Raw genomic sequence first — 15,107 nt, forward strand, 5'->3', positions numbered from 1 at the left:
CGATCGTATGTGATTTGACTGCTAAGAGTAGTGTTGAATAAATTGTACATTTTCCTAATTATTATACTGTGCATCCATATAAATTGCAAAATGCTGAAATTATTATACTGTGCAAAAGATTATAATAAATAAATAAAAAAGAGGTTTGTATGCGTGAGGAATAGCTTTTCTTACAAGATATAACAAAATACAATAGGATTAGCTTATGAGGTGATATCCAATCGATCACAAAATGAATCCAAAACCAATAAATTTTTAAGTAAAAAACCAAATCAAATCCAAACGGGCAACCTCGTTGCCCAAAACAAACTACGCAAACACATTGTATGTCGCGCCACTGTGTCTTATCCCTATTCGGTTTGATTGATTTGGACAGGTTGGACCCTGAACCCGGCCAAATAGACTGCATTCTAGCATTTACACCCGCGTAATAAACCAACTCGCTTTGCTTCAACAAAAAAACACACACAGAAATGGTGATAATGAGTGCTATCGGGCAGGGAAATGATGATGATTAGGTTATGGCTTCCCAATCGGCCAGGCGCAAGTGAGTCAATCGAGCCCCTTAAATAGTAGGCCCAAAAAGCATGGCGCGCTGGTGAGTAATTTAAGGCACCGATTCTTCCTCGTTGCGATTATGCTGCAGTCCAAATCGGCTCGTCCAGCCCAACACGCACGTATGCTCCAAAAATCGTAGTAATAATTACAACGAAAAAAATGAAATTTGAATAAAAGAAAAATTAAATGCCCCCACAAAACCACGTTCCCATCAGCGTACACGAGAGAGCGGATGTGCCGCCGGCGGGTGCTCCCATAATCGATGGCATCCTGTGGCCTTCGAGATCGGCTCACGAGATCAATAGGGAAAAGCGTTTTCCTATTGGCAGCGAGAACGATTTACGTGCGCGCGGAGGTGATTTAATTTAAAACTTCTCCCCAAAAAATCGTAAGAATCGCCCTTCCCGCATTTCCGTTGCGTTTCGTCCGCTCCTTGCTTACCTTTTGTTCGCTTTTAGTTGGGCAGTTTTCCCTGGTGCACGCTTTGGGTGTGCTGGCGTGAGCCTATATAATTGCACCTTCAATGTATCTCGGTTTCGCTTTTCTTTTTCCTCGATCGACAAAAACGCGATCACGCGCTTCTTGTTTGCCGCACAAGTTAGGGGACTGTGTTGCTTTATTGTTTTGCTGTCGCTGTTTTTTCCTCTACCTCAGCAAATAATAAAATAAAGGGCGACAGATTTCGACATCGAAACGAGACCAAACTGCCCTGCACCCAGGAGACAAATAGCACTTCTTACTCTTTCCTTTTCTTTTTATTAAACGAACGAATCAAATTTCATCTCGCTTTGTGTGTTGTTTGCACTTTTCAGTATCACTTTTTTTTGTTGTAATTCAATATAAAACACATCCACGGCACAGATACACCCCGGGCACAAACACACGGGTACGTGCAGTTTGGGTTGCACAAGAGAACAACTTATCGTCACGTTGCACTTTACTTAACGCGGGCACAATTTCTCATAAAAGGCACTTTTTTTGTCGCTCGTGTTTGGTTTTTGGTGTTTCTTTTTTTAATTTACTTTATTGCTTGCCTGTGATATGTTGCTTGTTTCATCAATTCTGCACACACCAACACGGGGACGGGTTTCATTGATCGCCAACGAAAAGAACGAGAAAGAAATTAAGCATAATCTTGATCGATCGCGGCTGGATTGCTGCAAGCCCTGCTTCGATCAGAACGCGCTCACCGCACCGTTTGCTCGCTCACTCTTTTGCTTTTTCTCACTCTGGCAGACGTGTTTTGTGGTCGCGCTCGGTCTCCTTCCCACCAACGGCGATCGTTACAAGCGTGAGGCCTAAATCAAACACGACGCGCACGCACACTCGTACACTCTTTCATACCGCAACTTACACACACGCGCGCGCTGGCTCGCAATGAAAAACGAGTTTTTCGATCGTTTTGTGTTTCCTGGTGCGTCTTGACAGGCTTTTTTCTTTCCTCCGTTTTACACTATCGTTTTACGATATATTTCTTACCGCTTCACTGGTCGTTTGTGTGTATTCCTTTTTTCCTTTTCTTTTCCTTTGCTTGTTTTCACGTTCACTGACTGCTCTGTGCCCTGTGCCCTTTGCGCTCGTCACCGTTTTACGACCCACCAAAACGATTGTGTTGTGTAGACTTGCTTGGACGTGAGATGCTGCAAAAGATGGTAGTTTGTTTTTGTTTACCGCGGCACTAAGGATCGGTTTGAATCCTTTCTTTTCGATGTATCGGGTCTGGTTCACTGACCACCGGCACTGATCACTTGTCTATGCAACTAGCAAGTCAAAGATGCTTTCGATATGCGCCGGCCGTTGAAAGGCTATTTTGATTAATACCACTTCTTGCTATGCGCAAACAATTATTTTATTTTTTTTTCTTTACACACACACGCACTTACTGTCACCAGAACCTGCGGTGAATGAAAATCGCACTTTGTTTGTCTCGGTTGCTTTATCCGAAAATGCCGGCTAAACAAAAAAATCGAACTCAAACACACGGCACACAGACGACGCGGGCCCTTCACCCGTGCACTTGGAGTGGTGAGAGAGAACTGAAGTTTGATGCCTGACCCGCATGCTACAATCCGTCCGCAGCCAGTACCGCTGTACAGTGCGCTGTGCCGATTCGTGTTTGTCGCTCTCTTTCTCGCTCTCGATACATTCTGTTTACATCGCGATGGCCGCCCGGCCGAGAATGACAACAGAGTGAGAGTGAATGAAAGAGAGCGAGTCTTTCCGCTTCTTTCTAACATGTTTACATCTTCAGCGCTGTATTTCAAAGCGTGTGAGAGCAAGATACCGTTTCGCTCTTGTTGTTCTTTTGCGTTCATTCGCTCGCTCGCGTTTTGAAGCTCACATTAAGCTTGTGTACTGTTGCTGATGGACAAAAAGGCGGTGCTTCTCGTAAACTTTTTGCTAACACACAAAATTATTACCAACTTTGTCTCAGATTATTTATAGTCCCATCATGAAATATTTGTTTGAGACATTTCAAGAACTGAAAAGATCTCTACAGTTCCATTTATTTTAGATTTTGGAAAACAAATACAATAACGAATATGAAAGGAAATTTTCAACTTTAATCATTAACTGTGTAATCTATCCAGCATGTAGGATAAAAGATATAGGAGCTCTAATATCAATAGTGGGGCCGGTCTGGTGGTACAGTCGTCAACTCGTACGACGTAACAACCTGCCCGTCATGGGTTCAAGTTCCGAATAGATCGTGCCCGCATACGTAGGACTGACTATCCTGCTATGGTAACAATAAGTCACTGAAAGCCTTAGCTCACTTCACTAGTGGGTATAGGCAGGCCTTGACCGACAGCGGTTATTGTGCCAAATACAAAGAACGAAGGCGAATATCAATAGTAATCGAATTTAGTATTTAGTATTTGTATTTAGAAATACATTGAACATTCACATTGAAGTAGATTTGTAATATTTAATACTTCGACTACCATTAACGTTTATTTAGAAATAAAAATGAATGTTTACATTTTACAATGAGAAAAATACAGCAATACGACCTTATCGGACCGTTCCTCCTGAATAAAAAAATGAGAAAAAGACTCATTTAAGTTTGATAAAATGATCTGGAATTCGTTGCCATTCAGTTCAAATTGTAAAAATGTATCTCTTCAAATTTTGCGGTTGCAGGTGTTATGCAGGAGCGATCTGTGCATGATTTTGTCAGTTGGGTATCACATAGTGCGGCAAGGGCAAAACGTCAAACTACATAAACAAACGCACGTTGCTATCGAACTTGCCGGTTGGAGAAATAGCACCGTCGTGAATCAGTATCATAAATCCCAAAAATACTACGTTATTGAAAGCATATTTTAGTGCCACTTTCCAGTAACGATGAAGCGGGGAAAATTTAACCAAAACCGGCACCGATCGGGACCGTTCCAGTCCCGCGGACCATTCCAGTCCCGTGGGCCGTCGGGGAACAATAATCGTCCACCCCGGAGCACGAACGCCATTCGCACGTCTTGCATTGCGGAAAAGGATATCTTCTGTACGGAATACGTTTCGAAGCTGGAAGGTTTTCAAGGCGTCTTGAAATCAAGGTTAGTTGCTTGTTGCAATTGGGGGGGAACGAAACAACACATGTTCACTATTCATTCTTTTCCGAAAGATTTTCCGACTTTCATGTGAACGAAATCAACGCCGATGGAGAGGAAGCGATCCTAACCGACTTTTCCGTACCCAAACCGGTCGCAGCGGCGGAGGCCAGCGAGCAGGAAGCGCCGGTCGATCCGAACGAGGAGCTCGTCCGATTAATCGGCCCGGAGAACGTGAAACGGCTGCAGGAAGTCGTGGCCGGCATTGGCGACCCATCCGTGAGCGTTGATGTTACCGAGATGGACAAAGAGCAGCGCACGGCAATCCACAACCGCGTGAAAGCAGTGTTCGGTGCCGCCGTCGTCGGGTCGACCGTCACCGAGGGCGACCGCAAGTTGATACGGATCACCAAGTACAGCAAATCGATGCCGCGGGACCGGCGCGAAAAGTGGCAGTGGCCCCATCCGTACACGTACTTTCTGCTGTACAAGGAAAATCTCGACACCATCCAGGCGACGATGCAGCTCGGCCAAAAGCTGTTCTGTGCGCCCTCGGTGCTAACGTACGCGGGGACGAAGGACCGACGCGCCAAAACGACCCAGTGGATGTGCATAAAGACGCGCGAACCGGCCAAAATCGTCGCCGCGGCCCGACACATTCCGAACGTGAGCGTGGGCAACTTTACCTTCAAGCCGGACACGCTGAAGCTGGGCCAGCTGCAGGGCAACCGGTTCCGGATAGCGCTGCGCCAGGTGACGGCCAGCGACGACACGATCAACGCCTGTCTGGAAGCGTTCCGGGAGAAGGGATTCATCAACTACTACGGTTTGCAGCGGTTCGGCAACAGTGCGGCGGTGCCAACGTACAGGATCGGGATCGAGATGCTGAAGGGCAACTGGAAGGGTGCGTGCGATCTGATACTGCAGCCGCGCGAAGACGAACCACCGTTCATGGTGGAGATGCGCTCGATCTGGTCGAAGACGCGCAACGCAGCGGAAGCGCTGAAAAAGCTGCGCCCATCGAACAAATCAGTCGAAGCGGTGGTGCTCCACTGGCTCGCCGGTCACGGGGCGAACGATTACTTCGGCGCCATCGGGCATCTGCCGCGCAACGTGCGTTTGCTGTATCTGCACGCGTACCAAAGCTTGATCTGGAATCGGGTCGCCTCGGAACGCATACGAAAGTATGGCTTTCAACCGGTCGAGGGTGATTTGGTTTACGCCGACAAGCAGAATACTCCAACGATTGTGGAACCGTTCGACGGCGGAGAGGAAGGCGATTTGGATGCCGTCGAAGCGCTCGACGCGCAGGAGGAAGAGCCGGAACAGGGAGGAGATGAAGCTAACGATGGCACATCGGACACATCGTACTTTAAGAACCTTGTACGACCGCTAACGGCCGACGATATCGCTGCGGCACGGTACACCATGTTCGATATCGTACTTCCCCTGCCCGGGCATGACATCACCTACCCGGACAATGAGTGTGCCCGCTGGTACGAGGAAGCGCTGGCCGAAAATGATCTGTCGTCGGAGAAGCTGCAGCTGAAATCAAAAAGTCTTTCGCTGGCCGGCGCATACCGGAAGCTGTTCGTGCGCCCGGAACGTTTGGAGTGGAGCATTGTACGGTACGCAAACCCGACGGACACGCTCATTCTTTCCGACCTGGAAAAGATGAAAAACGTCCCCGAACCACCGTTTGCCGAATGGGCTGGTGAGTAATTCGCGATGCAAAGTGTTATGTTTGCAATAACACCGTTCTTTAATTTATTCCTCTTCAATAGCAAAAGAATCGGCCCACAAGGCAGTGCTGCTAGACTTTCGCCTTCCAACGTCCACGTACGCGACGATGGCATTGCGCGAGCTCCTCAAAACCGATACCTCGTCCAGTAACCAACGAACGCTGGAAAAGTTGGGCCAGGTTGTTGGCGCCCGAGCAGAGGACGAGACGACGGAGGAGAAAAAAGCGGATGAAGAAAATGAATCCGTTCCGGCCACGGACGATGAGCCTCAATCGAAAGTGGTGAAGCTGGCTGAATAGTTATTTACCTTTTATCTTAACGGAACTGTGGACTTGTGTGGAGTTTTTTTTTCTATAAAGAGAATTATTTTCATTTACTACAGCTATCTCCTAAGTATTGATTCGTTATCTTGCTCGGACAAGTTGATTCATTAGGCTGCGAACCAGGACGGTGGGTTTCTTTTTATGTCTAATATTAGGGATAAATATAATTTACTTTCCAAGAATCGGTGTATAACTCCGTATAAAGAGTGATGTCCTGTTCGAAATAAAACGATTAACCATTGTTTTAAAATGTACAAACTAGTGATGGGCTAGTGGAATCGCACCCACGGATCCGACTCCGGTATCCATCGGAGTCGGACTCGGAGTTACTCCGGACTGTATATATGGCGGAAGGCAGGGGGGGGGGGTTGTTCGCTAGAAAAACACCGGACTCATCGATTCTGAATCCGTATCTGATCCGTACTGATCCGAATTGATCCGGACGTATCTGGAGTCGAATCCGGTTATTATCCGGATTCGGATTCATATTTTGCGCACCGGAGTCGGAGTTACTCCATGTCTCCGCTCCGGATTGCCCATCACTAGCATAAACAATTTTTCCATACCTGGCATTGCTGGGCAAAAGGGACTTGCAAGCCAGATTAATCAATATTCTCTATGGCTCTCTATGATTTAAAATTACTATAAGAACAAACAACGCTTTAACATCCAGAAAATGTAAATGAAAATGGGTAATCCCTGTGCCTTTTTTGAAGAAGATCCCTGTGCCTTATTTTGCACAATTTTGCACAATTTTTAAAACATGTAGCTACGTGTACACGCGCCTTAATCGAAGCTTGGCCGTACAACGGCTGTCACGGCCGGCTATGATTCATTTCCCAAGAACAACAACCAGTGCGTGCTGAAGAAATAAAAGCCGAACAAGAAGCACTCCCTTTTTCGGAGGTGAAAAGATTGACCATTGTGTTTGTGTGTATCTGCGAGTGGAATACATCGCCCAAACGCAATGAATTTGATCAAATTTCTTGCACTTCTACTAGCTGTAGTGCATTGCTCTACAACGATTGCCGCCCAAAGCTTGAAATGTGCGAACGAACAACTGGAATACGCCGCCGACAAACGGGATGTGTTTTGTGTGTTCCGTGCAGTTGTGGTGAAGAAAGGAGCGCCGGAACCCGTGTTCGAGAACAGTGCCAGCACCAAGGTGGCGTTCCTTGACTCTAACTTTACCCGCCTACCGGACCAGTTCTTCCAGGCCTTTCCTCAGCTTGAATGGCTGGTGGTAATGAGCAGCGGTCTCGAGGTGCTGACGGTCAAGAACCGGATGCGGGTCGTGCACGCTGCCGGGAATCAGATTAAAAGCTTGCAGGTTGAAGGTACGGCAGGAGCGAAGCTAACCACACTATCCCTGCGAGACAATCCCTTCGCGGACGTCACCAGCATTGCGAAGCGTTTGCTTGGCCTGGAGGTGCTGGATCTGAGCGGCACGGAAGTCGCCGAGGACGAGACGATCAAGCTTGCAGTCTTTGCCCCGCTGGTAAATCTGACCGAACTGTACCTAGCGCGCTTGGAAGCAGCATATCTCGAAAATGACGAAGAAATGGAGCTCCCTTCACTGAAGGTGCTGGATGTGTCTGGTAATTTCTTCACGCCGAGCAACTTTAAGCTGCGCGTGTTCCGGACCCTGCCCAACATGGAGGAACTGTTTCTGCGTGACGCGAGTATGACGGATCTATCCGTAACGGACATCCGGCGCGACATGCCCGCCGTCAAGCGTATCCATCTCGGGGGTAACGATTTTAACTGCAAGCTGCTGGTGGCACTGCTGGCTCACCTGAAGGAGCGCGACATTGAAGCACCGGGACAATCGAGCAGCTGCCCGCAGGGCTACGACAACGTGGAGGGACTGTGTTGCAAATCGCACGGCAATGTGTACCCCCCGCGTCCCCCGACCGGCCCTAGTGCTAGCCCACCAAAGGAAGAACAGGACACGACCACCGTCACTCCCACTGCCACAAAGCCACCAACGGGTCCGTCCACACCGATCGATACGACCAAAACGCAAGTGAAAGAAAAGGAGAAAGGCTCTTCGAAACACTACCTAATTTACGGTGGCATTACTGTGGTGCTTTTGATCGGTTTGTCTGTGATTGGATTTTTTGTGCACAGACGTAACGCAGCCAAACGGCGCCTACCGATACCATCGTCCGACAATCAAATGCAAGACTTGTAAAGCAACGAATTCAGGGGGCGTAGAGGTAAAATAGGATTTAAGCGCAGGAAAGGAAACTGAATGAATACTTCTGAAGTAAACGGTTTGTTGAATTTACAGGATAACAGGTTCTGGCTGAACATTTTCGGTTACAGTTAAAAATGGTTTTTTTTTTAACTTTTTACGTCATAAGCCGTGCCTTCTAACAATCACCATTTCTAACCACATTTGAATTGTAATGAATTAATTTTTTTTCTTGAATAATAGAACTAGAACACTCGAAAGGAATTGTGGCATGATGTGCTAAACCATGAAACTAAACAACGTTTACCGGAATTATTTGTTCCTTTTTTTTAAGTATTTTAACGTTTATTTTACGCCCACAAAAAGTACCAAAATGAATACATATTTTTAGGCAGCGAGAACGGCATGGCCGTTTGGTATTTTGAAAGGATATTTATGTATACATACAATATGTAGCTTGAGTGATAAGACGGCAAACCCATAATCGTAAATTTATATCTCGTCTTAAAGGAAAACAAAACGAATAAAAGCCATTTAACTATTTCACTTCACCGATGGACTGTTGTGACAGCGTGGATTTATTGAATCGAGTTGAGGTCGACCGAAATTGCACTCAAAGTAGTGGTGGGAACTCGGAATCGGACCTACCCGACTCCGATTCCGTGTTCAGATTCAATTTTGGAGCCGATTCCGATGCTGGAATCGATTCAGATTCCGGAGTCGATTCCGGAGCCGATTCCGATTCCAGAGCCGATTCCGGAGTTGAATCCAGAGCCGATTCCGGAGTTGAATCCAGAGCCGATTCCGGAGTTGAATCCAGAGCCGATTCAGGAGTCGGTTCCGGAGACGATTCCAGAGTCGGTTCCGGAATCAAAATCATCTCCGGAATCGGAACCGACCTGGGAATCGCAATTTGCTCCGGTAACGGAATCAGGCTTGTCTCCAGAAATGGAGTTAGATCCGGAATGAGAATTAGTTTTTGAGTTTAAATGAGAAGGGTAGGAAGTGAAATAAGTCCGGGAATCTCCATGTGAATAGATCATTTACAAGTAAATTTTGATTTTCTTTGCCGCTATCAACTCGTAGCATCATTGGTCCCAAACGCCTATTCCTATGAAGATGCCGAAATCAACTTCGTTTCGAAGCCAATTCTGATTTCGGAGTCAATTCCGATGTCGAATCCGATTTTGATTCCGGAGCCAATTCCGGATCCGATTCCGATTCCGGAGCTGATTCTGATTCCGAAGCCAAATTCGATTTCGGAGCAGATTCTGATTCCGGAGCCAATTCCGATTCCGGGACCAATTCCGATTCCGGAACCAATTCTGGAAACTGATTCTGGAACTACTATCCGGAATCGATTACAGAAAACTTCGGAGCAAGCCGGAAGCGATTCCGACGAAATCTTCATTTCTCCCATCATTACCTCATAGGACCCTTGAGAACTAAGAACTATCCATGACAAAATGTATTGAGAGAAAAAGGAGTGAAACCATAATGCCATTAGGAGGAGTAAAATGAATGAAAATATTACATTGACGCACCAGTAATGGAAAAGCACACGACACAAGTTTCTAAAAACAGTTGCGAGATTTTATTCCCTTCTTACTTTACACATAATTTGTACATCCCGCTTTTCGGCCCTTGCTATGGCGGACATTTTTCTACGCAAACAAGCAGCTTGCATCACCAGCAGGAGCATCGTTATAGCGCTATCTTTAAACTTAATTTACTTAAGATACACATTCTACAGCATCCGTTTTATGTATCTCGTGCGTATCTCTGTGAATGCTAGTTAAAAACTAACACATTCTAACCGAACCGGAGGATGGCATGTACACCGTGGTGGATAGCGCCGGATTGGCGCCGTGAGACCGTGAGCGCGCTCCTGCTTACTTAAATAACAATGTAACCGAACCGATGGCGGGTCTCGCGGTACAGTCGTCAACTCGTCAACGACTTAACAACATGCCTTTCGTGGGTTCAAGCCCCAAATGGGCTGACTATCCTGCTATGGGTAAATCAATAAGTCACTGAAAGCTTGTAGCCCCAATAAAGGTACACAGACAGGCCGATCACAACACACGCTTAGTCGTCCGACATCGATAGCTCCTCGTGAAAGTGCGGGTACCGTTCAGTGTGTTTCCGCACGATGTGCTGCACCCAGTCGTACTTCGTGCTGAGACACTTGCCGCACAGATCACACCGTAGCATCGTTTTGGGTCTTGCATCCTGTGAAAATGAAAATCGCGCATTATTAATGCTGGCCAAGCTTAAAAAACCACATGGGGGGGAGGGGGATCCCCGGTCCCCGAGCAACACCTACCGGATTGTTTTCCCCATTCATGAGCCGTTCGTCGCTCGCGTGCTGGTAGACGACGTGCTGCAGCCACTCTTCGGACAGTGGGTACCGCTTGCCGCATATCCTACAGCCGTACCATGGCCGAAGGCTCGGTACGAACTGTTTACTACTCGTCGATTGTTTTTCACTGCTGCCGGACGACGGTGACAGCTGCGATTGAGATGGCTGTCCCGGCGGAGAATGCGGTTGCTTGTGCGACGACAGCTGCTGTACGCTCGTGCAGGCAGGTATCGTTTGCAGGGCACGCCGTACTTCCGACGTTTGCAAGGGCAGTTTCACCTTCGTTTTTATCGTTACGGTCGGCTCCCGTGCTAAGCGATCCTGTCCATCATTTGCCTGGGTACTTTCTTCGTGCACACTGACCTCACGTGATTCGCTTCTGCTGCGCGCATTGTTGTTGTTGTTGCTGTTGGCGGGCCGCTTTGTCGGATCGGTACTATCTACACCGTCATCATTAGCTGAGATCGTTTGGAGCCTTGCCGCTGCTGTTGGTTCCGGGGTCGTTATTGCCGTGGATGGATTGCTCACAGATTGCTTTCCATTCACTATGCTGCTGTTGCCATCGAAGTCCGTGTCCATATCGTCGTCTCCGGTGTCGATGTAGAGCGACTTTTCCTCGTCGAAATCATCGTCCTCATCCTTCTCATCTTCCGTTCTCTGCGAATCGTCATCCTCATCATCCTCATCATCATCATCTTCATCCTCCTCGTCATCATCGTAATCGTCGTAGGTGTCACGATCGTCGATGCTTTTGCCATCTTCTGTTTCTTCCTTATCCTCCGCCACTCCTTTACCCTCCAACTCTTTATCCCGCTTGGCGGCACGATCTCCTTCCTCTGTCTCGGAATCAGACCGCAGCAAATCGAACCCAACGTTTGACGACACTTCCACCTCATCCAGCTCATCGTCAGTGCTGTAGCGCATCCGCTTGATGATTTTGATCAGCTTTCGGTTGCGTCTCTTTTGCGTTGGTCGCTGGTGCGGTGTCAGCGTGTCGGCGTCGGAAAACTCTTGCGTGGAGGACGAGACAGACTTTGGTTCCGACGCGTTTGATGCGGCGGACGCTTGTGGCATGCTTGTAACGGTGCTGCGGTCAAATTCGTCCTCCGCACTTCCCTCACTGTCGGAGTGTGACGCAGGTTGCCGTTTGCTCGGTGCCGTCCGGACGGGTCGATCCACATCGGATGAGCCTTCCTTTTCTTCGCTCCAAACGCCCCGCACCCGTAGCACGTGGCCGCAGCGTAAGAAATCGCCAATCAGCTCCTGCGTGACCGACACCTTGCCGGTGTACATGAACTGTAGCAGCAGCTGCATCACCGGCTGGGAAATGTCGGGCTGCAGCAGCACGGTAAGCGGACTTCCGTTGGTGTTTGGTTTTAGCGCACCCAGTATGCTGGAAAAGAACTGTTGCCGCACGATTGACGTGCATTGGGGGGTATTAATTTGGGGCGTTTTGTGCGCACTGGAAGCTGACTTACTTCACTGAAGTTGGCCAACACCATACGATGGGCTGGCATTACACACGTGACACCGTCGTTGCACGTAATTAGCATAACATCGGCGTACAGTTGGTTGCTGCAATTAGAGGAAAATTGGTGTTTTTACATCCGCATTTGCAAACATCGTTCGTTGCGTTACCTGTACAGTTGGCTCAAGAAGCTTTCCATCGCGGCATGCCGATAAGATCCATTGAAATGAAAGACTTGGCTGTGTTGCGGGCTTTTCGAGGACGGCGAAACAGGCAGTTCGAAATCAAACGACGAATCACTGTCGGTACCGTCCGTATTATCCGCCGATTCGTCGGACTCGTCATTCGATTTGTCTGCCTCGGGTTGCTTCGGTTCGGTGCGGGTCGGAGGGTCCTGTTCCGTTGCCGGTTTATCGTCCGGCAGGCTCGATGCGCTAGCAGCGTTGGGCGGCTCTTCCGCTACCGTGCTTGCTGCATCTTCATGCTCTATCACCACCTCCTCAGCAAGCACCTCCTGTTCCGGGCGTACCTCTTGCTCGGCCGACTCCTCGTTCAGCTCTTCGTTCAGCTCTTCCAGCTCCGCAAAGTCCATCAATTCGTCATCGATCGCATGTGCTCCCGTCGGTGCATGCCTGCTTGCCTGTCGCTCTCGGTGGCTCTGATGCGACGCAATCGTGTCCGCCATCTCGATGTTGACGTCCAAGTATTCGCACATGTCGTAAACCGGCGGATCCACGCTCTTGTACTCTACCGGTATCTCGTACTCGAAGAATTTCTCTATCTTGCTGTACAGCAACCATTGCGAGGGTTCACCGGTCATGGCTACTCGGTTCGCTTCCTTTCTGCAAACCACCAACACGCGGTATGGATTAGCGGCCCTGCATTTCCTACATTTGCTTTGCTCTCTCTCGCTCGCTCGACTTACCGAAACTTGCCGCTGAGGTTGTGTATGCGGCCGCGTATATCCTTTACGGTGGCGTCGAGAAACCCCTCCTCCTGCAGCTCGCGCACCATCAGTGCGTAGATCTCCTCATTGCCACGGCCCACCTTCAGCGATGGGTAGTACTTTTCCCACACATCGCACAGCAGCTCGAGCTGTGCCGCCGTCCAACGATTTTTGGTTTTGATTACTCGGCGCATTGTTTTTATTTTCTGCGCGCGCGGCACCACCACCACTACCACTCCAAACAAAAAGGAAGGTTTTGCACTAAAACGAAGGGAAAATTGCTCTTAATTTCTCTCGGAATAGTTTTGGAGGGCTTCTGCTGCAACATAAACAAATAAATTCCGCACTTTGGGAGAACCGATTTGACAGCTCGACCAAATCATAACAAAAGCCAAGCAAGTCCCAAGCAACAAAACTAACATGCTTTCTCGCTCTCTCAGGTTCACTGATCTTTTTGGGAAGAATGAGAAAGCATGTCGATTTTGTTAGTTGGGACGTTGTGACGGTTTTTGACGCTTCCCGCAGGCCAAAATCCCTCGCCAACGCTCCAAATCGGTGCAATTTTCCCTCGCTGGCGACGCTTTTTGAAAGTAGCTATTGTAGGGATCAAGAGTGAGAGAGAGAAGTTTAGCGAAATCAGAGAGAGCGAAAATATTGAAACATGCAAAAATGAGGATGAGAGAGGAGAGATTGGACGAAAGCAGAGATAGAGATGAAGAAGGCGCGTGGAAAAGGAGACGGACGTCTACCGGTAGTTAGCGGTAGCTGGGATCAAGAGAGAGTGAACTCCGAGAGTGAATCGAGAGAGAGAGAGTGTGAGAGAGGGATAGATCGTGAGATCAGGGAGAGAAGACAAGTCAGGCGACAGGGAGAAATAAAGGAGCCTCGGGTCAGTCTTGTGGTTGATCGCAAAGAGATCGGTTGAGCGTGAAACAACAACAACAAAAAAAAGAAATTGAATAAAAAAAGCCTGATAAATAATTAAAATGTGTGACGATTACGACAGCTATGACGGTTTTTTAAGATTCATGTGAGGGTTTGCCACCAAAACGCTCGTCTTGCCCTGCGGGGTTCAAATTCCAAGAAATGTTCCAACAGTAGGCTTTCCAGTGAAGTGGGAATTTGAACAGAAATATTCAAAATGGTTCTTATTTTCTCCGTTCAGGATTTTGTGTCGCAAAAAGGGTTGCGTTTTCAAGCACAATTTACTTACTTACTTACTTACTAAAGCACATTTTGCCTCATTACAATACACTGCAGTTAGATATCCCAATAACCATACAACGGCTTCAATAACACTTTCGCTTTAGGGTTACTTGCTTACTTATCCGGCGCTACAACCGTTTTGCGGTCTTGGCCTGCCTAAGGAGTGTCCGAAACCGCTCACGGTCTCGCGCCTTCGTCTGCCAGTCCGTTATCCCGGCCTTAATGGCGGACACCTCCACCCCATCTGTCCTTTCACACGTACGGGGCCAAGTATCTTTCGAACGCGGCTAAGAGGGTTTCGTCAGATTTGGACAGTGGCTATGTCTCAGAGGCGTATGTGAATACCGGTACTATATAGGTACTACATAGTCCCAGCTTCGCTCGTCGCGACAGATTCTTTGAGGTGAACTGATGTCTCAGGCTGTAGAATGACCGGTTGGCAGCCAGCATCCTTGCGCGCAACTCAGCTTCCATGCTCTTGTCGTTGCTGACCTTTGACCCGAGAAAGGGTATTCTAGGACGACTTCAAAAGTGCGGTCACCTATCTGTACGTCAAGCCTACATTGGTTCTGGTTATTTATTGGTGATACCGCTGATGTTGCCACTTCTATCAGTTTGGTCTTTGCCTCGTTTATCTGCAATCCGAGGTTCTCTGCCGCCTGCTCGATCCTTTGGTAGGCTTCTGCTGCATAGGAGAACCGCAGACCAATGATGTTATATCAGCAGCGTATGTCAGGATCCCCCTCGAGTCACG

At 48.2% G+C, this 15,107-nt stretch overlaps 3 protein-coding genes across 3 annotated transcripts in view; 1 reads left to right on the forward strand and 2 right to left on the reverse strand.

Moving 5' to 3' along the window:
• The window catches only part of LOC120900501 (semaphorin-1A), a 94,674-nt gene extending 92,084 nt beyond the window's left edge, over positions 1-2,590 (reverse strand). The window contains exon 1 of the mRNA XM_040307585.1: positions 1,000-2,590. The gene's annotated coding sequence lies outside the window, so the exon portion shown is untranslated. The remainder of the gene's footprint in view (positions 1-999) is intronic.
• Positions 2,591-3,782: 1,192 nt separating this feature from the next.
• LOC120896701 (pseudouridylate synthase 7 homolog) lies at positions 3,783-6,356 on the forward strand. The gene is made up of 3 exons (XM_040301036.1): positions 3,783-4,115; positions 4,184-5,823; positions 5,894-6,356. The coding sequence occupies exons 1-3, from the start codon at positions 3,907-3,909 to the stop codon at positions 6,148-6,150; spliced, it is 2,106 nt and encodes a 701-aa protein (XP_040156970.1). The 5' UTR covers positions 3,783-3,906; the 3' UTR covers positions 6,151-6,356.
• Positions 6,357-9,942: 3,586 nt separating this feature from the next.
• On the reverse strand, positions 9,943-13,500 carry LOC120895176 (transcriptional activator SPT7-like). The gene is made up of 5 exons (XM_040298286.1): positions 13,127-13,500; positions 12,372-13,043; positions 12,212-12,308; positions 10,698-12,137; positions 9,943-10,603 (listed from the first exon to the last, which is right to left on the reverse strand). The coding sequence occupies exons 1-5, from the start codon at positions 13,339-13,341 to the stop codon at positions 10,460-10,462; spliced, it is 2,568 nt and encodes an 855-aa protein (XP_040154220.1). The 5' UTR covers positions 13,342-13,500; the 3' UTR covers positions 9,943-10,459.
• Positions 13,501-15,107: the final 1,607 nt, after the last annotated feature.

This window comes from Anopheles arabiensis, chromosome 2 (genome assembly GCF_016920715.1).
Source record: "Anopheles arabiensis isolate DONGOLA chromosome 2, AaraD3, whole genome shotgun sequence".
Taxonomy (NCBI): Eukaryota; Metazoa; Arthropoda; class Insecta; order Diptera; family Culicidae; genus Anopheles; species Anopheles arabiensis.